The 24,577-nt window shown below is 44.5% G+C and overlaps 1 protein-coding gene across 1 annotated transcript; it reads right to left on the bottom strand.

Moving 5' to 3' along the window:
- Nucleotides 1-292: 292 nt before the first annotated feature.
- METRNL (meteorin like, glial cell differentiation regulator) lies at nt 293-24,577 on the bottom strand. The gene is made up of 4 exons (XM_042802755.1): nt 24,312-24,577; nt 18,056-18,444; nt 2,020-2,079; nt 293-1,299 (listed from the first exon to the last, which is right to left on the bottom strand). The coding sequence occupies exons 1-4, from the start codon at nt 24,422-24,424 to the stop codon at nt 983-985; spliced, it is 879 nt and encodes a 292-aa protein (XP_042658689.1). The 5' UTR covers nt 24,425-24,577; the 3' UTR covers nt 293-982.

The raw sequence follows: 24,577 nt of genomic DNA, 5'->3' as shown, positions 1-24,577 counted from the left end.
TAAACACGAAGGGGCAGCCAGCTCTTTGGAGCTGTTCCCAAAATAACCCCATAGGCATCAGAGAGAAGAACACTTAGAGCCTTTGCCTGGACACGTGTCTAAAAATCTCCAAAAATAGCTCCTGCTTCCCCTTTGAAAAACACTGCGGTTCCCAATGCCTCACAGGAACTCTGCTTCTGCTCAGAGAAGCCACAAAATAAGCGAGCAGCCCAGAATTGATGTATGAGCACATCTGGACTAGCCGAGATCAGCCTTACAGAGAAGAAAAAAATAAAAGATTTTAAACAGCATGTGTCAAATCCAGGGACCTTTATTTCTCTGGAATGGAAAGAATTTGCCAGCCTGGACAAAAAATTGCAGGCGGTGATTGTACATTCTTTCAAATTAAAAAAAAAAAAAAAAAACAAAACAAAAAAAAACCAACCACACACACACAAGAAAAAGAAACAAACACACAAGAGTTTGGCTCCATAAATTTCTGTCATAAGAAACAACTTAGAATTGTACACCAAGCTTTTTACAAAGCGTCAATGTTAAGATGTTTTACCGTGCTCTATCACATTCTTGGCCATTTATACAGAATACGCCATTCCAAATGCTACATCAGCTTAAGACATTTTTAAAAATTAGTATTAAAAAGATACAAAGGCATGTTGGCTTTCATTTGGGTTTTTTATTAAGACATGGGAGTTTTCTTTGTTTGTTTTCCTAAGGAAGTCACTAAAAAAATATAATAACTTAATTCGTAAGGACAAGATTGGTTAAAAATCCAGCCTTGCTTGCTTGGCAGCCTTCTGAGCTCGTACCTCTGTTGCTTCCATTAGTCTAACAGCACCACAGGCTGCACACGTGTCCTGCGGGGTCTCAGCCTGCACTCCAGATCTGTCCATGCTCTCAGTTACCGTTTTTGTTCAGTTTTCACCATGGCCAGGAAATATTCCCGGCCAAATGCTAAAAGCAATCTTCAGCCAAACAGGGGATTTCAATCTGGACCAATTTCACATGGGTTTAGCCCTTTGTCTTTTGCCTCTTTGTACATCCTTTGGAAGTCTTTGAAACGAGGGGCACAGCCTAACCTGGCCTCCCCAAAGTGCATGCGTCCCGTGAAAAGGAAGTCTCCGTCTCCTGGTTTCACCCCACATTCCAGCAAGGTCTTTATTTGTCCTCGCCAGTTCCCACTCTCCCCTGTGAGCTGAAAGACTTTGCTCTTCTGCCTGTACAGTTTGTTGACACCGACATGAATTATGGATTCTTGCTCTTCTGCCTCGTTCGTTACATCTTGAATGGAGCCTCTGATCACTGGGAACAGAAAAAGGACATAAGGAAGAGTTACCCAAAATCCCTCTGAAAGAACCAGGTCTGAACTCAGCCAAGCAGGTCAAGGGGAACTGGTTTCAATACAGCAGCCACAGTTTTGGTCCTTTGTTATTTTTAGAGTTAAGTTTATATCAGTAACCTCCAGCATGTATTTCTATTTGTTACAGTTTATATTTGTAACCTGTCCAGCAAAGGGGACCCACATGCTAAATTTAAACACAAAAATTACATCAGAAAAATAGCATCAATCATGATAAAGAGTTCTAACAAGATACATGCTTAATGCTCCCTGCCAACATACTTTCTGTTCTTCAGCCATTACGGATACCAGCTAATATTAATTTCCCCTTTAAAAAGGGAAGCATGGAGAATTATTGAAACTTTTGGTCTTTTATCAACAGTCCATTTTAGGGCAGCAAGTAAAGGCTTCCCCTAGATGCACCCAAGCCTTTGAACTTCTACTTCCATTGTAACTGCTGGGTTGTTTGCTGTCTACCCTGGGGAAGTACTATCTGGGTGCATGGTTTTGAGGTCCTTCACACCGTGTCCTCCTCCCTCTCCCATGCACACAGCCCCTTTAGACCACATTTTCTGCTGGTGGGAGTTGCCAAGCATTAAGTAGAGTGTCCACCAGTGTTTATGGATGTCACATTCAAGTGAGACACCTGGGGGGAGAAGGGAAGGGGGAAAGCAACAACTCACCAAAATCACTAGTGCAGACAGCCAAGAGGACCTCTGTGTCACTGCATGGTCGGCAGGGAGCTGGAGAGAAAGGGTAAGGATTAGCAAATCCTTAAAGAAATAAACTGGTATTTAAATTAACCAAAATTTAAATTAACCAAAATCTGGACACACACATACACACACACAACATGAGGACAAGTGGTCAAAAGACCTGCCAGGCATCAGTAACGCTACAAGAATTGGAGGCTAACCCTAGCCCCCATGAGATTTTTGTACTTAAGCAGGAATATGGATCTCTTTAATGCTCCTGCTGGGATACATTATCTAGCAAACACCCCACACACTCGCTGCACTCATGCAAAATACATTTTGATACTGGGTGCATGTGCAGCCTGCTCTGTTGTAAATTCAAAGCTCTCAAAAAGGCTTTGAAGATCATGTGCCTTTTAAACTCTGATGGCAAAGCTTCTTTCTTACAATTTCTATCAAGTGTTGTTGGGCTATTTCACAAGTCATTTAGCCTATCACCACATCAAAGATCCAGGAGGTTTCAGAGTGGGGGAGGCAAAGAAGGGAGGAAAAAAACCCCCAGCGCATGTGTTTGAGGGCGTCGAGGCAAAGCGGAAACTCGAGCCTGTATCTGTTAGAGCTCAAGCAGCACAAAGACCATTTCCTGTACTGCTGGAAACATTTGGAGATCTGCACTAATCTAATCAATGCAAGAATGTGGCTCCTCTTTGTACTCAGCCAGCTATTTCTGCAGAGAAGGTACTGTAGTTGCGGTACAGATGTTTCTATAACACCCTGTTGAGTTCAGGAATGTGCTTACTATCAGGGCCTGCCCTGCCCAGCGATGCTAATTAAGTCTGTCCACTGGTGGCCCAAGGATCAGAGCCCACGTCTTTCACTTGATGTCATCTTGAAGTGGCACTTGCACATCAGTCAGAAAAATGGAAACCCATCAAGCATGCTGCTCTGCCTGGCTTAGTACGGGCAAAGACAGCAGCAAGGCAGGGCTCACGCTGGAGACGAGGTGAAGCACTGGAGCTACAGCATGTTTCATCACACAGTCCATGATCAAACCGCAAGCTGAAGCTACTCCACTTCTCCCCACCTTCAAAAAATTTAGGTTTTGAAGCTCAACATCTGACAACACTCAATTACCAGACCCCCCAAAAGTCACGCCCTTCCTCTCACCCCCGCCTGCTTCCCGGAGAAGTTTATCCATTGCACTAAGGAGTAGATTTAAACTAGTCTAGACAACGCATAGCTTGTGCCTACAACACTCAGCTATTAGCCTTCCTCTGTTAGTCGGCACAAGCCATTCTTTAACGTAAGACATGGCAAATCTCTTATTTTTTCCAAGGTCCCAGAAAGGCAGTGATCCAGAAAGAAGGATTATTGAACCAAATCCACCAGATTTGCTCCAGTCAGATGATTAATACACAGTGTAACACGCTGTTTAATAGGATTAAAGAGAACGTAAAATGCACATTTCTGGGCAGCGATATTTGAAGAAATAATTCAAGAAGGTTAAAAAGCACCAAAAGAAGAGACAAGGAATAGGCAAAATAGTTTTGTTGAAGCATCTGGATCCATCAGGCATTTCTGTTTAGTCAAGTGTGAATGCCTCCAGGGCCTATAGAAACAAGTCAGCCTTTACCACCCTTTTTTCCCCCCCACATACTATTTCAACTCTCTTTTTTTGGAAAAATTTGAAAACTGCTTAATATCAGAAGGAATACAGAGCCATCCAAAGCCTGCACATAATTGGAGTAGTACAATAAATACAGTCTCAAGATACCTCAATTTTGAAACTCAAGGGATTTTGATTAGTGGCCAGACCAAACATCCAAGTTTCACCTGACAGAGAAAATTATATTAGTCATATAACATCCTACTATGGAATTTTTTCATTCATGGCACCTACCAAATTCACATAGGGCAAATGTTCCTCTTCCCCAGCCTCCCCTCTGCCCAAATCAGGACCCAAGTTAGATCAAATGGAGGGAACCTGCAAACCTGTGCAAATCCTACAGCATTTTCACATGGACAGAAGCTCTAAAAAAAAGTACAGCTGATGGACATCCTCAAAATCCACAGCTGGATTTCAGACACTGGATTTCAGATATTTTGTTCTGCAAAAATCTAATAATAAAAAGGCATCTTGGCCTTTTTAAGTCTGAGTGAAAACAGTCTTGGTTTAGACCAGACATCTCTGTAGTTCGTCCAACCCCATCAGAAAATTGAAAAAAACAAAATGACTAAGCCATTTTTGTTCTCAAATGGAGTGCAACAGCATTAAAGATAAAAAGCAAAATACTTTAAAAGTGGTTCCTTCTATTTGAATAGACTGACACTATAATAAATCAAATTAACAAACCTCCACATATACACAGAATCAAATAATCTTAATTGTGGATTCTAGGCAAAATCCTACATCCATTTCAAATGCAAAAGGAAATTAAAAGTACTCAGCATTGCTCACACTAGATCATTACTTAAAACCTACTTCAGATCCATGCTGACTCACAGCAGTTTGGTGGCATGCAAGCTTATTTAACAACCATTTACCACCACCCATCACTTCAATACCAGACATATGAAGAACAGAAATCCTCTTCTGTGGAACAACTCCCACATCTGTATTCACAGAGTATCAAATATATCTTGCAAGTGGCAAAAACAAGGTATGCAAGCACAGATGGAAAACGAGTCGTGAAGGATTACTGCCGAGGTAAATGGACCATTAAAAAGCAAATAACATTCACTCGCTACAACCAAAGCTTCATTCCTATGCAGTCTCATAAAAGAAACAAAATCCTTCGGAGGAGGCAATGCCTACACTTTCTTTTTAATCACAGCCACTAAGGAATCTGTGTGATTATGCTGCAAGTTAGTGCTTTTAGCTGCAATTCAGCACTCATTCACCCTGGGATCGGCAGCAGGTGTTTTCCTCTATCTGTAGGTCAAAATGACACACATACCTCAGGCTAAAATGGGAAGCATCATTATAACTAAAAAAAAAAAAAAAAAAAGGCAAAAAAAAAAAAGCACTTCACTCATGCACAGCAGGTGAAGATGTTCGTTTTCTGGGGAAACAGGCCTGGTTACTAAACAAGACGGCTGTGTTTGCCGGATGCCCGACCCCCTGGGGATGTCTCAAGGGCTGCCCAGGTTCTCTCATCCAAAAGCGAGTCTATGAACTTGCAACAACAACAATATCAACGTCAGCTGCTCTAATTCCTTTAAACTCGATAAGCCAAAGAGCCTTAATTCATACAGCAGCAGGGGAAGAGTTGGGGGGGGGGGGAAGAGAGAGAGAAAAGCAATGTTTTATTGAAGCCCTCTAAAGCCCAGATGCCTATAACTCAACTCCACTGCTGGTGGCATAAAGCCTGCATTGTGCACGTCGGCTGCCGACTCTCCTGGGAATGCCTTTGATGGATTTTGACAGTATCCTGACCTGAAGTAACCTGAGGCAGCCCTTTCCCTCCACCCCCCCAGTCCAGTGCCTCCAAAGGCCTCTCTATTCACCTCCCCGCAGAGGGAGATGTAATTACATCATTCCTCACAAGCCAGCAGTCATGTCCCAGCTGCTTTGAGCGATTTGCCCTCTGAACCTGATGTTACCGAGGAGGACATGGCAATACTAACAATAGCCTGCACTTGTTGGCCAACAGCTCTGTCAAACGTGTTGCTGGTCCTTTCCACGGGGAGGCAGAAATGCTCAGGAAGAGAGAGGAACGTGCCCTGAGGAGATGCCACGTGCTTCAGAAGGTCCCCAGCTCAGCCAGCACCAGGCAGTTGAGTTGTCTCAAAAGGATCTCCTCCAATATTGGGGATGGATTTAAGTGCACCTTCAGTGCTGCAATTTAGCATGTGCCTCCTCTGCCTTGAGAGGTGTGGGTAGGTGTTGCCGCCCTCTCTCAGCACACACAAAGGCCAGTCCTTCCTCCTTTGGTTTGCAACACGTAACCCTTCTATCTGAAAATAGGAGACGGGGGTTATTTGAAGGGCCATCGTCATGGTTTAGGATGACAGCTCCCCCCAGGACCCGTTCAGACCGAGACATGCTGGCTCTGGCTGCAGGCATCACAGAAACCACATGAATGAGCCTGATCTTCTTTTGAAACATTTGTGTTTCAACAGCCACCCATGGGTCTGACTGACCTTACCTTACCCTAAAACCAGCTTCCAACCCGTAAGTAAGAACTCTCCTCTGTCTGTCCTGAACTGTTTCAACACGCTCTACAACCTCACAACTATCAAGACGACTAGACAAACCAGGCTGCAAGTCTCTATACACTGTCCCAAAGCTCTACTTCCTGAGCCCAAAAGACCTTCTCCATCTACCCTACGTCTCTGGGTAGGTTCTGCTGAACATACGTCACTACTCCGGCAGCATGCACAGGAAGAGAGACACCCTTTAAGCAGAAGTGAAAATGTTTAACACAAAGTAATTGCAGAAAACCGCTTTACCGAGGAATACCCTTTGGTTTTATTAAGAAGTTTGTATACGCGTGCAGTGTGGTAGAGGTGTGGATGGTGGGGGAGGAAACATAGAGCTGGTTTATCTGCACTTCCAGTTTCCGTGGCATACATCACCCACACATTAGTATTTCTGACGAATCCTTTGAAGAGCAATCAGACCTTTCAAGTATCAAAAGCTACTGAGGAGGCCCAGGCAGGGTTGGAGTATTATTTTCTGTTAGTTCTTAGGTTTAAATCTTTTTATTAAAACAAGTAGTCTTTTCTCTTGCATGCTCAGCAGAAGACATTCAAACACGTCTTGTCACAGACCCAGCTGATTTAAGCTATGCCAGCCTGTATTGCAGCGTCTCAAGCCGTACCAGTGTGGGGCCACAGCAGACGATGAAAGCTCACAGCCTGACATCAGCATTAGTTCATATGGACAAAAAAAAAACCACCCACACCCTTCAAATTCTTGGTGGCAGCTCTGTAATTGCAACCATACTGGAAAGGGCATCATAGGATGAGTCTCCTTCCTGGAAACACAGAGTACAGACTTCCGAGAGCAGACTATAAAAATAGAGATGCGGTTTCTCCAATGATGGTGCATTTCTCTGTCATTTTTCTGAGTCCTAGGCAGAAATGACTATGTCTCAACTGATTACTGGATCAGTGATCTAGATGTGAGACAAGAGTTTAAGGGCAAACATCATATGAGCAAGAAAAAAAAAAAAAAATCCTGCCCTGATCCTGCTTTGGCTAATCAAGAAGTAGAATAAATCCTTGTAATTATTTCTTCCTAAGTTTGCCTAGGCTTCCTCTCTGGAGAGGCAACACTTCTGCCGTAAAACAAACCTCTCAGCTCATATCCCAAACAAAAAGATCTGCTACTCTGCAATGGAGGTGGACAAGAATTTGACAACCACTCTGGTTTACCAGGCTGTGACTAGTCATCTCCTTTCTAGATATAACTTCAACTTTCCTCACCCTCTCAGAACGCTCTTCCTGAGCAAGCCAAAATAAGTCAACCTCAAAACACTCAACCCCCACACCAAAACACCATCTAAACTACTTCAATGCATCTGCACCTCAGTGCATCTCAAATTTAAAATGAACATGCTAGCTGGGAGCTCAGGCCAGCAGAGCTGCATCCAGCACACCTGCATTTAACATAATACCTGCAGCCACGCAGGGAGGGAAAACGTGGCCAGATGACACAGAGCATCTCCGCAGCTGGGCTGGAAGTTACTGACACCCAGTCACAACACACAGAGGAGCTCTCTCATCACTCTTTTGTTTTACAAGGTTTTCCTGTCTTTGGATGGGATAGGATTACATGGCTTTCTGCAAGCACTGCACTTTTTCCAGCATGTCAGTATGAAAACGCCAAGTCAGGGAGCAAACCCAAGAGCTGGACTTGCGCTACTCCCAAGCCCTTGGCTCAATGAGCCTCAGACATGAGATTCAAAATGTTTGTGCTTCTTCAATGAATAGAAGGTTAACGCTATGAATAACATACTGAGAGAGCTTAGTGCTCTTCTGAAGGCAGAAGAATTCATCCCCATATTTGCTGGAACATTAATCTGAGCCCCTGTGCTGAGCAGAAAAGGCAGCTCAGAACAAGGACCATGAGCAAAGACACAAACCTCAAAGACTCCCTTCTTCTGCAGCCAAAACACAGCCAAGATTTGGTACAGGACAAGATGGTGACTCAGCAGCTGGACCAAAATCATGATGCTGCAGTGGACATTCTTCCCTGACTTCTTTATGTGAAGCAGGGATATTGGTGATTTTGCCTCTTCTGAAAAGAAAGTATCAACTCCAGCTCCCTGCCTTAGCTCATTTCTAACGTTTTGTTCAGCTTGCACATATGTACAAGTTTCCAAAAGTAACTTGGAAAATACAGACACTGGCCAAGAACAATTTAAACCTGCAAAAAAGTTTAATGAAATGCAGACTTTCATATGCTGTGGCATGGTTTGTGCCAAGAGAATTGAGTTAATACCACTTCCTTCCTGCAAAGAAGGAATAAAAAAGCATATTGTAAACCTCATCATTAGAGATGTGATGACCTTTGTGTTCTGAGAAATGTTAAGACAAGAGACCATAAACCAGAAATTTATCTTTTCACAAAAATGTCTTCCAAGAGGGTATTAAAGTCCTTAAGTACCAAAGAAGACTATTTATGTAAACAGCGTGAGGAAGAGATTTGGTACTAGGCAAGCTCCATTTGCAACAGCTTTCAAAATGAAACTTGGCTCAGCAGCTACAGAGCACGTAAGGATCCTCTGGGATTGCAGAGTCAATGCCTGTTTGCTGTTCCAAGATGAAGCACCCATTCTAACAAATGAGCTGAAAGGTCAGCTAGAAACACAAACAGCCATTTGTTTAAAAAAAAAAGGAAAAAAAAACGGGAAAAAAAAAAAAAACAGAGCAGTTTTTATTCATGCAGCATTAGACACTATTAAAGTCTACCTCCAGGCCCACGCATGAGTTGCATCAACCCAGGAGAAATTATGAGAAGTGGAATATCTTTGAGAGACTTCTTTCTGTCCCACCTCCTCTGGGCTGCTTATTGCTCCACCAGGAAACACTAATGCCTGTGCCAAACACGGTCTCCCTGAGAGGCACGGCTCAGGGCTCAGGGCTCAGGCTCCATCGCTTCCCCAGCCCTCCCCACCCTCCCGATCCCAGGGCAGCGCCGGGCTTCGGGCTCCCACGCTGCCGTGGCAAACCTCGGTGCTGGGGTGGGCAGCGACGTAATGGTAACAGGGCCTGTGCCAACTCCCAGCCAAGCTCCTACACTTACCCATTGCATCACCAGCCCTATAAAAATCCTCAGTTGCAGTCAAGTCTGCAATGTATCACGTCCAAAAAGTCCTACTCAGCAGATCAGATTTTCAGTTAAATTCCTCCTGCCTGAATTGCAGCAGAAGAGTGAGCCTAGCAAACAAGAAGCATCTCTGCAACTGTCTTAGTCCATATTTCTGTGCAAGCATTTGTCATTGTCTGCCATCTCTTTGCTTTCTCTCTCCCCCTTCCTAATTGCAATTAAAGAGAAAAGCAGGCAGCAAGGTAACTGCTGGGAATTTCTCCTGCTGCATATACACAAAACACCAATATAAAGCCGTAAAAAAATATAGCTATTTGTTTATCTGACAGAAAATACCTCTCCTTCCTCAAACTCACCGCTGCTCCCCAAGGGGGATTAGGAATGGGAAGCGCTGGGCAGGTGTGAGGATGAATGAGTTGCCTGCAGCACCGCACCTCCACGCTGCCCATCCACCGCCTGGCAGCACAGGACCAAAGCAGCTATTTTTTACCAACTCAAAATCCACAAAGGTTTATGGCTTGGCTCATCCCCTCCTAGAGTTCACTCAGAAAATATTTAGTTTTTCTTCTAAAGAAAACATCCTTCCAAAGCCTTATAAAAGAACACACTAATCAGATCTAGGAAAGCATTAAATAATGAAGAAAGCTTTGAGGTCTTGTTTGGTTTTGTCTCTGATAGCTAACAAAACACTCAGCTGTCATGCAGTGCTTGCAAGGCAGAAAATGAAAATGGTGTTTTTTACTCCTGTGCCGGGGGAAGCTGTGCAGCCAGGCACATGGCTCTGGTGCCAGAGCTTCCCTCTGCCCATGCCAGGGCTATAGGAAAGGCAGGAGCCAGCACCTACTACCAGGCTGGATACCTGCCAGGAACACAAAGCCTTCCCTCCCTCCCCACCACCCTCCTCTTCGGTCTGGACCATTAATGCCTCCTGTGGAGCAGAGGAATAGAATTAAGTAACAAGTGGCTGGTTAAAGTTAAACCCTGAGAGTGGAACAATGACAGATCAAAGATTAAGTGAGTCTTTAAAAAAAAAAATAAAATAAATATAGTAGCGTATGTGCACTCACATCCACACAGGTCCTTCTCCTTCATGTTTCTAGAAATCAAATTCTTTTTGGTATGTGGGAGAGCTCTGAAGGAACAAGGCCAGTTTTAATTTTAAAACCACATTTATTTGATTAGCCTATTCTTGAGGACTGTGGAAGGGCAACATCTCACGCAGTGTGATCTTCAATGTTATAACTGTGTTCAGTTAACCCAAAAAAAAGTTATTAAAGGTTTTCCTTTTGAAACAGGAAAAGCTTTAAGGTATATACACTTCTTTTACTTAACAACACACATTTCTTTGTCATATTAAGATCATTTTCTGGCTCTACGTAAGTCTGGACTATTTTCCTTTTTGTTGTTGGGGTGCAGTTTTTTGTTTGTTTGGGGTTTTTTGTTGTTTTTTTTTTTTTTTTTTTCCTTAAATTTCTCACATCCACTTATACATAGATGAAGTCACTGTAAAGCTACTAACAGTTCTGGTGGGGCAGCGGTGCATCCTATACAAACAGGAACAACCCTGGGGGAGAGGGGGTGGTGTTAAGGCGTTGGAAAGCCAGGCCAGGCTCCGTGTTCATATCCCGGCACTAACGATCACAAGTCTCCCAGCAGCGGGGCTTTGACTCGGGCAAACAACAGGAGTCACAGCGGTGCAGAGATACATCCCAGGAGGTACCAATACAAAAAAAAAAAATCCTTCCACGATGTGACTCAGCATCAGAAGTTACTGCTGGATCAAAGCTGCGTGTCATATGGCAGCAGCTCTTTTGACCCAGTATTAAACCTCCCAAGGCCAGATTTAGCATATCACAGCTTTGGGTCCAGGGTGGCTTCCAAGCATCCATGCAATATTACAGTGTATATTTTCTGGCTTCCACAGCAGATTAAGGAGAAAGATATTTTGTGTTGTGCAAATCAAGGCCCTAACAGGAAAAATTTGGCCCATGTTTCAGTAAGTTTCTTATTCCTCTGGGAAGGTGGGGGGCAGGAAGAGGAATGCAGTTCCCCCACCCTCCCATCCCTTCTTTAACTACAGCCTCAGGAATTAGCAAACTAAACAGTTTTGCAGAGCAAGCAAAGAGCATTATTAAAGACTGCCAAGCAACTCCGCTGGATTGCAAATCTATTTGTGAGACTATCTTCTGCAATACATAAAGGTCAGAGCAAAGCAGAGCCCCAGCTGTCCGGACAATACACCTGACTGCTTATTGGTTTTGACTGCCCACTGAGTTGAGAAATAAGCTAACGGCATTCGTGGCCAGTCTAGCAAAAATAAGCTATTTTCTTACCCCCTCTCCCCTGCAGCTGTGTATTTATCATTGCAGCTCCATTGTCACCTCCTCTGCCCACTGCAAAACCAACTACTGTCCTGGCAACATCAAAGGCCAGCAAGACCAGAAGAGACTGCTGTCAAACTCATTTTCTTGGGGGATAGAGAGATTAAATTAGGGCATCCCTCGAATTTTGGTTTGATTTTTTCTTTAAGGTGAAGACTTCTTAGTACAACATTTTTGACCTTATTGAGGCTCAGATCCTGAAAAAGTCACCCCTGCTCAATTTAGGAACATATAACAGTGTGTGTGTTCCCTGAACATCAGAACTGCACTCTGAAATCATTTCACAGAGGAAGAAACTCAAAAACTTTGCTCTCAAACTCTCCCCCCACAGTCAATCATTCACTGCAAATCTGACCACTTTAGGCACATGAATAATTAGAGCAGATTTCTAGCTCCTCAGAATTAATCCCACTCCAGGCTCTGTTATATAGCAGCCAGCCGGATCAATTTAGATGTTGATCCATGACACCAAGTTCAGTGGTATGCCCTCAAAAATCAGCTTAAAATGTTTTTTTTTCAAAGACATACAGTGTTAGGGAATACTATTCATTCTTTTGTAAAACATTACTTTGCATCTAGCTTTGTATCATTGTTTACTATGGGGAAAAGACAGGAACATCATGCATTTCACCAGCAAATCCTGACTGGAGGAGTATCAATATCAGTTCTGTTCTTCTGTGCAAATCAAAACAGACTACACTCAGATTTGGGGTTTTTTCCCCTAACACTGATTAACCCCAAGACATGTGAAAGTTTTATCCTGTGCAGAAAACAGGGTGAGGGGAGGAGACCAAGGAAGCCTTTTTTTTGGAATACACATCCCTGCCAACCCTGCAGCACACAGCGGTGCTCCCACCCCTGCCACACTGCGCAGTGCCAACATCCCGGTGACAATGACTCAAGCAGAACCTGTGCTAAGCGTAAAGGTCACGGGGACTTTCAATTTAAGTGTTCCAAGTGCCTCTTTCCATCACCTCTTCTGCTAGTGGCAGCAATGAGCACAGAGGGACTGACCATGATTTCCATATTGCAAACACCTTGGCAGAGAGCGGGCACACCAGCCTCCTCACCTGCCTCTGGGACAAAAACCAACAACCTTTCTACTCTGACAAGAAGTAAAAAATACACCAGCATGTCTGCTGCTTCAGGCTACAGAGCTTAGCGGCGCATTCAGCCTCCAAGAAAGAATAAAAGTAATGCATATTTGGGATCAACCAGAAGAAAGCCTGAGATTAAGAGCCTACAACGCTCTGGGAGAATACCTGCAGAGATACAGCAGATTGGTGCCCCACCTCTGCCAAACCCAAACTGCATTAGAGATCGATAGTTAAGACAGTGCTTCAAAAAGCCATTTCCTAGTAGAAACATTGGCATAGCCCAAATACTTACGAGCTTTCTTAATTTCCAATCTCTTTTCTCAGGCACGTGAATTAATAGCATACAGGAAATAGCTGAATACTGTTCTTAATTACTTAACTGGATTTATCCAGTTTTTCCTTGTTTCTCAGATACCCACTTGAGTGCTATACCTTCTATCTATTAATATTCTCAGCCAGGTACCCAGCATTAATAAAGAAAATTTATAAAACAGTTACTAGAACCTGCACTAAGTCAGTAGATGCCATCAAGATAAAGGGACATTTTTGTTAAAGTTTGACTTCTTTACTACACAAAAGCGGGTGGGTAATGAAAGGGCTTTTAATTTACCTCTCGAGCTCTAACAACCAAATTACAGACATCCCCATGAGTGTGCAAGGGGAAAAGCAAACTACAGACCTTAATTAAGCTGGATCCAGAGCTTGGATGTGACACTCTTGAAACACAGACTTTATGTAACAAAACAAAAGTCATTTGGTGGGAGGGAGGGAAGGATTGACCTTCCTCTCCAAAACATTTGGTTAAACCTATAGGTTCTTGTTTCAAACTAGCTGAACAGAAATTGAAGAGCTTAGAAAGCAAATGACTCTCAAGGGACCTTTGCATTTTTTGTAAGAATTGAATCCAAGCAACTTGCTGTGGTGCAAGGCAGACCTAGACCAGGCACACGCTCCACTAGCGCTGAGAAGCTCATGTGGGTCATCACCTTCAGAAAACTTCTAGGAACTATACAGCCAAACAACACTTTTGCCAAAACCTCCATCTACATAGGCAGTATAGCAGAGACCCAGAGTATTTTCTTCCAGCACAAGCAGAAAAGATTAGAATCAACAAAATTCAACAATTTATGCTGCTTCTGAAATGTCTGCAGGCCAGAATGTCACAGATCCTCAGCTGGGCAAACACCAAGGCTTCAGAGCCCTACTGCAAGCATGAGCTGAAGTGGATCCCATCCATGTGGATGGGAATAATACAGTGATCCAATCCAAAACCTAATCTGAAGTCAAAATCACTTTCAGTCACCCATCACTTTGGGTATCAAGAGAAAACACCCATCAAGATGTCTGAATTGTCAAGGTGACCCCTCTTAGGGACTACTCACATAAAATGATGACAAGCACTGTAGCATGCCTGCCTTTGCTCCTCAACCCAGCTTAAGAACCTACAAACCCCCAGCAACATGCTTTTTCTTGCTTGTTACTATGACAGTAAAAACCTACCCATACCAAATTTCAGCAATCTGAATTAAAACCTATCAGTATACTACAAATACTTCTTACAGTTCGGGAAGTCTTAAGAGTATGTGATAAGGCAGACTCAGAGACAAGAAAAGGCTGAGTCCCAAAAATCTGGAAAACTGTAAGGCTGCGGTGCCGTTCAACCTTCCCAAGAAAAGGGAAAGGCCCATTCAGAACCTGTGTATGTTTTCTGCTGAATTATTTGCTAGACTCTGATTAAGTGGGAAAGAATGACTGTAAACTAATAAAACTTGAGGTTTTCTAATTAAACCACAGGCACTCTGCCAAACGTTGATTTGTTGATGCACCCTGCAATGTCAGGACTCTGAGGACACAACAGGTCATTAAAGTATTAAACAGATGACTTATACTCTTTAATCAGAGCTGGGATGCCAGGTTAGGAAGAGAGAGTAAACTCAAGGGCAGAGTACAATAATTATCACCAGGAAACAAACAGACCGTTTAGGGAAAGTGGGGAGAAGTTGTTAGCAAGTAGTTATTGCACAAGGAAAGGGCTGGATTACTGAGCCCCACACCTGGGTCTTTTATGATAGTCATCTCCCCCACTCTGCAGTTGTAAGAAAATAATGCAATAGTTGTGACTTTCGGTCTTTCGCCATCAGATGAAGCGCCGCAGCGCTGAGCGAGACCAGGAAGCGCGTGAGCTTCCTCTGCCCGGCTCTGCCCCCACATCTCAGCCCCATCAGCAACAGCATCTCACATCTTTGTCATCTCCTCACACGTACTGCCAGCCCTGCTGCGCTCCCTCAAACTGCAACCGAGAGATGAGCGGGCTCGTTTTTCCCGTGTGCAACAGCCAAACCACTGTAAAACACATTTGTGACCCAGGGACAGAAGCATGCTTGGAGAGAAATGCAGAACCTTAAATCCAGTTTGCAGCTCCTCTAAGGTCAGAACTTGCCTCTGGCTTGAGCCTCCTCTCTGATGAAGAAGCCACCAGTGATTTCAGTCAATTGATTGTAAACTTCCCCTACAAATCCACAGCTTACTAAAGGGCATCTCTTTGAAGGTTTCACAGAAAAACTAGAAGCAGCTCCAGAAGAAAGGAGGTCCACGAACTGCAAAGAGCCCCAAATATATTGCTCTATAGAAGCCTCACAAGACAGCTATTTGGCAGTTTCCCCAGACATACAGATATTTATAGGAGAATAAAAGTGCTCATCTGACTGAGTAGTGGAAAGAGTCATGTATGGCATTTCCATCATGTTTTCACCCCCCACTGCCCCTCCCCAGAGTCTAGGGAGCCAAAAAAAGGCGAGAGAAATAATTTAAAATACAATAGAGATCCCTAGTTTGCCCTGAAGGCTCTGCTGATGAACTATTAAAGAGCTTCTTCTGTCCAAACAAGACACTCGGAGGGTGAGGCAGATAGCCCACCACATTGTTTTATATGACAGCACTGAAATTCAACCAGTGTCTGTTACAGCTGAAAATACAGCAGTCACAGAAAAAGTGATTTAATATGACTATCAAAGAGGACGGCTGTAATTGGATTCAGTCCTCGGTTTGACTTCTGAAAGTCTCTGAAAAAAAAAAAAACAACTCCCATCAGCTTTAAAAATCTCCAAGATTTTATGTGGAATGAAGAGCACTTAGTTCTAAAAACACAGCAGTTTGTGCTGGCTTGTGATGCTGAAGTATGCCAGCAGCAAGTCCTCTTCATTTTAAAGCTCAGGAGAAACCATATCTATATACAAACTGCAAACAGCAGTGATAAACAGTATTTCTCACATAATATTTTACTACATGCAAAAGTAATTTCAACTTTTTTGGGGGGGAAAAAAAAAAAGTATAGGACTGTTCTTGGTAAGTTTAAAGTGACTTTCAGTAGCCTGACTGTGTCCCCATCCTCATAGCCTGTCAAAGAAAGAAGCACTGAATCTGGGAACATTCTCCAAATAACTGATTAAACAGTGTATTTAATGTCTTCTGCAATGGAATTTTACTACATAGCTAACATTCTGCACAACATATTCATCTTTGCATAAATGATCTTACTGGGAAAACAGCTCTGCAGCAGATACCCTACTTCTTTTGTAGCACTTCTAAAATTTAGAAGCAGAGAAGTCTGCTCCAAATGCAGACCTCTTGCTATTAAGCTACAAGTTGCATACATGGCAAGAGTAAAGAAGGCAGCGTGAATATTTTAATATTTGTGGTTATAGTTCTTTGTTTTAATGGCAAACACGCCATCTATCAGTTATGGGGGTTACTGCATTAGCCCTCAGCCAACTACCATCCTGCTGAGTTAAGAACTGTTCATCTCAATCCAACTAAGATCTGTAAAAAAAAAAAAAGCCACATCTGAATCGGTGTGCTAACATCTAAACACTAGCAGGGTCGTGAGTATGCACAAATATACAAACATATAAACCCAGAGTCCTGTTGTGGAAGGGAGCCAGGGAAGGGGAGAGGATGGAGCTCAAGTTCTGCAATCACTTATCCCCAAAAAGGAGGGATGCAATGCCTGGAAGATACAGCTGCAGTTTAATTAGCCACACCACAGCTTATCAAGTAGCATCTCAGGCAAAGCATATGGCATCACTACCGCAGAATCTAGACAGCCTACGTACAGCATCTTAGGCTCACTTTACATCGGATTTTACCCTGGGCCAAGTCATCTCAAGTGTGCTGTGAGGACTCTTCTCCCCTGCTGCGGGGCTGTCTTCACTCCCTACCATTTGAAAAGAGAAATCTGGCTGCTGTCCTAGGCTCCCCACTTAAAATATCTAAACCTTGAAGCCCCCCTAGTCATTTGGGACAAACCACCCTAGATCTCCTATTCCTCAGGCTATTCTGGAAATCTCCCCTCCTTGGTTTCGGGGATAGAGGCAATTCTGAATGGAGGAGATGCATGAACCAGATACCGCCTATCTAAAGGGAATTCCCCCTTCTCCCCTGTCATCCTCCCAAATGCTACATTTACTTCTTCTCAAACTAACTGAATAGCATAATTAGGTTATATCTAGAGCTATCGTTCCCAAATGGTATTTAGCTTGCTATTTACTATCAGGCTTTACAGGCTTGTAAGCTCTTTCAGTTTGTCCACTCCCCCTTCCTCACGCTTTTTGTTGGAATAAGATTTCTCCCTACAAAACTTGCTTTTCATAATGGTTGAGAGAGAAGACAACACTGGCACTGTAAAAGTATTGTCATGGTGTTGAAGAGCTCTGACATGGCACAATAATGCTCAAGAGATTGTAATAAACAGAGCTTAGGAAGGAACACACCATTTTCCTGGTTTTAAAAAAAAAAAAAGAAAAAGGCAATAATTAGGTCAGCAAGTAGCGGTAGTTTCAGAGAAAAAAAAAAAAAAGGAAAAGGAGTTCCTCCTTGTTTAAATGTTTATTATTCAAAACATGCAGCAGGGTCTTAAAAACTGAGTAAAAAAGTAGTTAGAAAACTGTTACAGCAAGGCTCGGAAGGCTCGGAAGCCCAGTTCACACTAGAGTTCACTGTAGGGTAAAGCCAGCTCCTGCGTTCACCCCATGCCTGCAAGGGGAGAATCGTTCACAATGTAGCCCTTAAATCATTTGGAATTCAGCCTATGCTACCGGCTTCCAAAAAACAACAAAAAAATAAAATCAATTCTTCCGCAATAGCCTGTTTATAAAACATGTCCTTAAAAGCACATGAAATTCAGACTCAACCACTTTCCCACTCACTCATTCTACCATCTGTTATGCATCCAATACAGTACATGAAAATATGACCAATATCCCAGAACTCACCAGAAACTGTGTGCAAATCAGATGCTATCCCCTTGTTCATCAATTCATACTGGAAGCCCGTAATTTTCCTGCTAATGTCCTGCTGAGGAGTGGCCTCAATAAACAGGCCCCCTTGATCATAGCCGAAGCAATACACTTTACCGGGGCTGCGATCTCCATCTCGGACCAAGAGTTTCAGTTCTCCAGTTTTTTCCAAATAAATATTTGCTCCTGCAGAGTCCTTGAAGGGCTTTATGCAAACAGTCAAATGTTTGTAAGAGGCGGGTGAAGTATTGGGTCGCAGGTTGACTATGAGTGCTCCTGTGGGATACATCCACTCTATTGACCCTTCCGAACAGCGGAGGTAGACCTGTTCAACATCCTTCTTGTGAGACTCGTGAGTTAAGCCACTGGGGGAAGAAAGAAAGAGAAAGTTAGAGAAATGACAGAGCTAGTAAGGTGACTGTCATAACCTCAAACCTTCAAAGACCCACGTAAACAAACGCAGGAAACCTGTGACAGTACTGAGTATTAGCCCATCCAGCTCAGCAGCCATCAGAAGTGCTTGTCTCTTGCAAGGCTGTAGCCTTAATATTATGGAAAAATTTGAAATCATCTCCCAAAAGTCAAACCACTAGTAACTGACTTCAAAATTAAGTAGGATATAAGCACATGATCAAATGCAATTAAATTACTACAGCCTCAGTTACTGCCCATCAGCTGAGCTGTGGCAAATGACTTGGCGCATACTAAGTAAAACACGTACGCTTCAACTCCCTTCCTGGTGGCTTAAACTAGCATGTTCTCCAGCTTCACCGATCGGACTCCACCTTCTCCCAAGTACTTTGTTCCCCTTCCAAGTCTATATTCCCAATGGATCTGAAACTGGGAGGGATGCCAAGCTCGCCTTGTGAACTGGAGCAAAGGGATGCTCTGGGTGCTACTGATACCCCCTACCCCAGCTGGGCAGCCCCAGTCTCCAAACTGGAAAGTAGGGAGAAGAGAGAAGACACTACACTCCCAAGTCATAGCTGGGCAAGCACTGAACTATGCTGCTGTCTTTGGTATGTACCTGTTCCCCCACTTCTCCCCAGTATGAGATTTAAGCTTAGCTTATTTTACTGCCCAGCTCCAATGGGCTATGAGCAGACACACAGCTATGAGTGTTCAGCAAAAAAGAGAACACGTGGCCAGTTACCATAGCTTGGGCACAGGGCCACCATCAGTCCTGTGTCCTTACCCAACACCAGGGCCAAAAATTAACACCTCAACAGCTGTTTCAAGAGCCAAGCTGGTGATCACAGAGATGGAGTAGGAGAACAAAACAGGGATCCCAGGGCCAACTGCGAGTGAAAGGAGAGCAAATTGCCCTGCTTAGGCAGGATGACTAATAAATCCCCATGACTTGCATGCTCACAGCCTAAACTGAGGACAGCTCTAAACAACCCTTGCTGCCTGTCACTGATGCTGGACCAACCCCACAGCTTCTCTACCCAGAGTGACTCAAAGCATTAATATGACACTGCATGCTGTAGGCACTCCAGTTAAAAGGAAAAGTTGTGGGAAGCCTGATTTGTTGGTTGCAGTATTTGGGACATTAGGCAAAAAAATCCTTTGGTCCCAGTCACTGTCCTGTCACAAACCTATTATGCGAATATGAGCAAATCACCATCAAGCTTGTTTCTCCTCCTACGCTTTGCACACCTAGTTCCCAAACGTAAGCATCTTTTATTCCATGCCTGTAGAGCACCACCCAAAATGAGACTCTTCAACGCAGCTCAGGCATCTGCTTTGCAGGACTTTAGAGAAGCTTCACAACATTCCCCCTCGTGGGCAGGTGAAACAAGACAGGGAAAAAAAATAATTAAAAAGGATAAGTGACTCGTCTGAGGTTACACAGGAAATCTGTGGCAAAGAACATATTTTAGTATAGTTCAATTAATGACATCAAGTTCTGGTTTCTCAACAGAAGCCTCCAAATACACAGTTCCCCACCCCAAAGATATAGTCAGGTGCTGAACAGGGTTTAAATTCAAGTCAGGATTTAGAAAGTAACAAGAGGCCATGTGTAAAAGAAAGGGGAAAAAACCCATATGGTTTGCATTTACTGTTGATGTGACTCATTATTGTGAGTGTCAGTGTGACCCACTTGATAGAGGTTACATGAGGAAGCTCAGAAAAAAAAAAGTCATATTTAATAACAATAGTGCCTGCAAACATGTGCTTTTGAATAATCTTGAAAGCCACATCAAGAACACAGATGAGGAGAAAAGAGGGACAAGTTTTTGACCTTTAGTCTCTTGCCCTCAAATTCAGTAGTACTTAGCACATTCAGGAAACTTAACTTGCAATGGGATATTTCAAGTTGACTGTAAATCCACATCTGGTCCACAAAATCAGTTTTCACCACAGCATGCGTATGATGCCACTCAACAGAAAACACAGAAGTCTGTTTATGTGCAAGCAGTATGTAAAATTAAAGAGTGTAAAGCTTATCCCTCAGCAAAGGGACAAAAAACTACCCTCACACATCACTTGTTCCTACTCAAGACATCAAAATAAGCAGCAGAGGTTTTACAGGACTTATAGAGGCAAATTCCACCCTGAAGCCTGAGTGCTTAAACAGAAGGAAGGTACCAGGAGCAAAACTCTGAACTTGTGTAGTGAAACTGCTGTTGCAAGTGATCCCAACAACACCGAGGCAGTGAACTTCTGCCAGAGAAAAAAGCCTTAACATTCATTTTGTTCAAACGTTCATGCTGTTCAAACAAAAAACAGGGTGGACGCTGAAATTATCTTCTGAAAGCCAATTATATCCCACAGGCAAGAGTGATGCCATTAGACAGATACATCAAGCACAAGTACCTGTACACATTAAGCCTTATAATAAAGGATGACTCAAAAGTTAGGCAGATTTCAAAATACATGCTCACATTACTTAACAGCAGCCATCATCACCCAGTAAAACCTGTCGCTTTGCTTTCTGTCAAAACGATATGTCACCACATTAGAGATTGTTTAATGTCGTGTTCAGTTCTCACTAGCCAGTCATCAGACACACCATGTCCATAAAATAATGGAGGTCCAGGAGCCTTTTTTTTTTTTTCCCAAGCTCATTTTAGTTTTGTTTTTGTTTTTTTTTTAAGTATATGGCAAGGAGATAGGACAGTTGTTTCATGGTTACAGTGATGGATGAGCCATCCATCCTCCCTTTCAAATCTGTGCTGTTTATTGGGACTTACTTCCACAACAAATACTACTTCCTCATACCGATCCATGAGGACATCCTGAATCACTGCATTTGCCTCCTCACTCTTCTCCCTTTTTGGTTTCAGCCATCCCCCTGCATCTGCCCTGAAAGATCTATTACAGTATCGGTGCAATCAAATGTTATGCTGCAACATGCAACAGGTGTTATTTAAAGAAAAAGGGAGTGGGATGAATATTCACACTATCCACTTTAGCTATTTATTTATTTTATTACAGATGCTCTGAAGAGCCCCAGAAGTACCCATGTCCTCCCAGCACCCCTCATGAACACAGGGAACTTTCACTCCTAACTTGGAGTTCATAGTTAAAGATGACAATCTAAAGAACGAAACTTGCCCAGAGCATCGAGACTTCCCCAAAGCATCCACCAGTGCAGAGGGCAAGGTCGATGAACATAAGCAGCCACAGCAGAGCTGAATTCTCTCTTCTACAGTCAAAAATGCCAGACTAGCATATTCTCAGCATGTCACTGAAGCATTTTTGCCCAAAGCATCGAGAGGTCATTGAAGTACGAAAACCTGAAGTTACAGTAAGAGTAATAACCAGACACACACCATAGTGAAGTTTCTGCTTTCTTCTGGACAAAGCTTTCCTGGAAGCTCTCTGCCAAGCTATTTATTAAGATGCTGCTGTGGCCTATTGAGCGTATTTAAATTGCAGGTGTCAAGCTGTGCATTGCATCAGATTTCCCTGGAAGCATGAGGGATATCTACAGGAATCCTAGTGAAGCTTTTTATACTGGTCAGGCACACAAGCTCGTCACTTCTCCACAAGCTAATGGGGGGGGTAAAAAAAATCATATCCAGAATATTCGACTTCTAAGATTGTTGCTTTTAATATAGACATGTATAAAGGTAAGAAAATACCTTCAGGCTTACTGTCTGACTAGACTCATATGTGCCAGCACAAAACAACCTAGAACTTCACTGTGGGAAGTCAGACTACATTTTGGCATTTAGGTTCATAGGTTTTTCAAACAGTTAGTGAAGGTAAAAAACTTTATATGATTTCAAAACATTATATTCCACATTAAAAAAAAAAAATCCTTTCTGACCCATATAGCTATTAGTATCCACACTGAAATAGTTAATTAGACGGTATTTATTGGTACATCAAATTACCTTTCTTTCCTTCTTAACTACTAGTCTTTTAGGTCAAAGCAGATGATGTTTAACAGCCTGGGGACTACCAGCATTTCTGACAACACCTGTTTGCTACCAGCACAGCCACAGCCAGCCTGGTTTACATCACCCCCCTCCCACAGCTCCTGCCCACCTGGACTCCGGGACTCACACAAGTGAAACCCCCCAGACTGAGCTGTGCGTGCAAGACGGCAGCTCTTCCTTCCCGGTGCCTCCAACAGCATCATCACGGAGCTGTCACCGCCTTGGCTCACCAGGGCAACAACAGGAGGGCGAGCCCAAGCTTGCACCATGAGTTCACCCCAAACTCAGCTACAGGAAATGATACTTCACTTCCCCCCCCTCCCCAAGCATCACCCCTTTAGTTGATACCCAAGGCATTGCTTATTCCAGCCCTGCTCAGGTGACATGGGTGGTCACTGCTTGCTCTAAGAAAACAGGACAAAAATAAGAACCAAACAGGACAGAATTACAGGGGTTTGTCATCATTCTTTTAAAAAATACACTGTGGTACCATGTGGTAAGGTCCAGGTAAGTACATGCAGCTACAGTGCTTAGGGATGAAAGTAGGTACAGCTTTAGGGGAGGAGGGAAGGTTGGTAAAGCAAAATGATGCAGTTAGGAGTTTGCCACAGAACTTATAGGCTTGGTCCCTATCAAACAGACTCACCTTCAAGTGGATTTGATGCTACTAACTACGTATAAATTGTCAAGAGTCAAGAAAAGTTCAGAAAAAAGTAAATACCAAACATCTGCACATTTCAGACAGTAACAGATAAGAAATTACCGTGTTGAAAGTCAATTCAGCTGTTTCCCAACTTGAATACTCCCTACTCCAAAACACCCTACTGATACAAGCTGGCCAAACTTATATTTTAAAGAAAAGCAGATTTGAGCAGAATATTAGAGTCAAAATAGAGTTTTACTCTCCAATCACAGAAAGCCTGACCCAGCAACATTTGCTTGTTAGCAGCGTTGCTTTTTAAAACTGCGAGCAGTGGAAGAGGTCACAGACCCAACCACACACGTTAAACTTATTGCAAGCAATTAAAGGGGAGATAATTTGAGAGATAAACACTTGAGAACTGGAGAGGTTTCACAACCAGCGCAATTAGAATAAATCAGAAGCGAGGCCGCTGTGCCAGCCCCTGCTGCCAGGGCTCATCATCATCATCATCATCCCCGCGGGACGAAGTGCGGGGCTGATTTCCCGGGAGCGGGGAGTGACACCGGGGCTGCGGTGCGGTGCGGCGGGGAGGGGAGGGCAGGGCAGCTCCGCAGGTGCACCGCACCCCGGGGCCGGTCCCAGCGGCGGCGGGAGAAACCGGGGCGGGGGGGGGGATCCCCGGGGCTGCCCCGAGCGCGGCGCGGCCGGAGCCCGCCCGGCCCCGCCGAACCCCCCCGGCGCGGCCACCGCGTCCGCGGAGCGCTGAGGACCGCGAGAAGATGGTCGCGGGGAAAAAACTTCTCCGTGGCGGACATGGCACCGCCCTCCTCCTTCCCCAGCCCACCGAGCCGCGCCGCCGGGCAGGGGGGAGCCCAGCCCAGCCCGCTCCGGCCCCTCCATCCCTGCCCCGCGCCCCGTCGCGGCGAGCCCGGGGGGGGGGGGGTGGGGGCAGAGCCACCCCGCAGCCCCGGCTCCCCGCCTTGTGCCGCCCCTTCCCCGAGCCCCGGCCGGGCATCGCAGCGCCCTGCGCCGCTCCGCAGCGGGAGGGCTCTCCCTTTTGTTTTCGGCACCAACTTCTGCCACCCACACCCCCCCTCCCTTCCCCGACGGGGCGGGGATGGACGTGGCAGCTCCCGCTCTTCCCCCCCCCCACGCCCTCGCCTTCTCCCCCTCCCCTGCAAGCGCGGCGGGGTCTCACCTCCCCTTCCAGTTGCACAGGTCGCTGGAATATTGAGCCGCGGCGCCGCCGCCCAGCAGCAGCCGCAGCCCCAGGAGCAGCGGCAGGAGCCCGGCGGCCGGGGCGCTCCGCATGGTCCCGGCGCGGTGCGTAACGCGGCGCGGAGCGATGCGCGCAGCGCCCGAGGGCTCGGCTACATGGTGGGGAGCGGCTACCCCATGCCCGGCTCCGCGCTGCGCCGCTCCGGCTCCGCTCTGAAGTTTGCACCAGCTCGCTGCGGGCTCCCA

This window comes from Tyto alba, unplaced genomic scaffold, assembly GCF_018691265.1.
Source record: "Tyto alba isolate M040663 unplaced genomic scaffold, T.alba_DEE_v4.0 Super-Scaffold_39, whole genome shotgun sequence".
Taxonomy (NCBI): Eukaryota; Metazoa; Chordata; class Aves; order Strigiformes; family Tytonidae; genus Tyto; species Tyto alba.
This window is presented reverse-complemented; position numbering and strand designations above follow the sequence as displayed.

Coding starts and splice junctions, on each gene's coding strand:
- METRNL (XM_042802755.1), bottom strand. CDS start 24,424: ATGCGGAGCGCCCCGGCCGCCGGGCTCCTGCCGCTGCTCCTGGGGCTG. Junction 18,445..24,311: donor CTGTGCAACTGGAAGGGGAG/GTGAGACCCCGC, acceptor TTCTTCCCCCAG/TGGCTTAACTCACGAGTCTC. Junction 2,080..18,055: donor TGATTTGCACACAGTTTCTG/GTGAGTTCTGGG, acceptor CTTTCTCTCCAG/CTCCCTGCCGACCATGCAGT.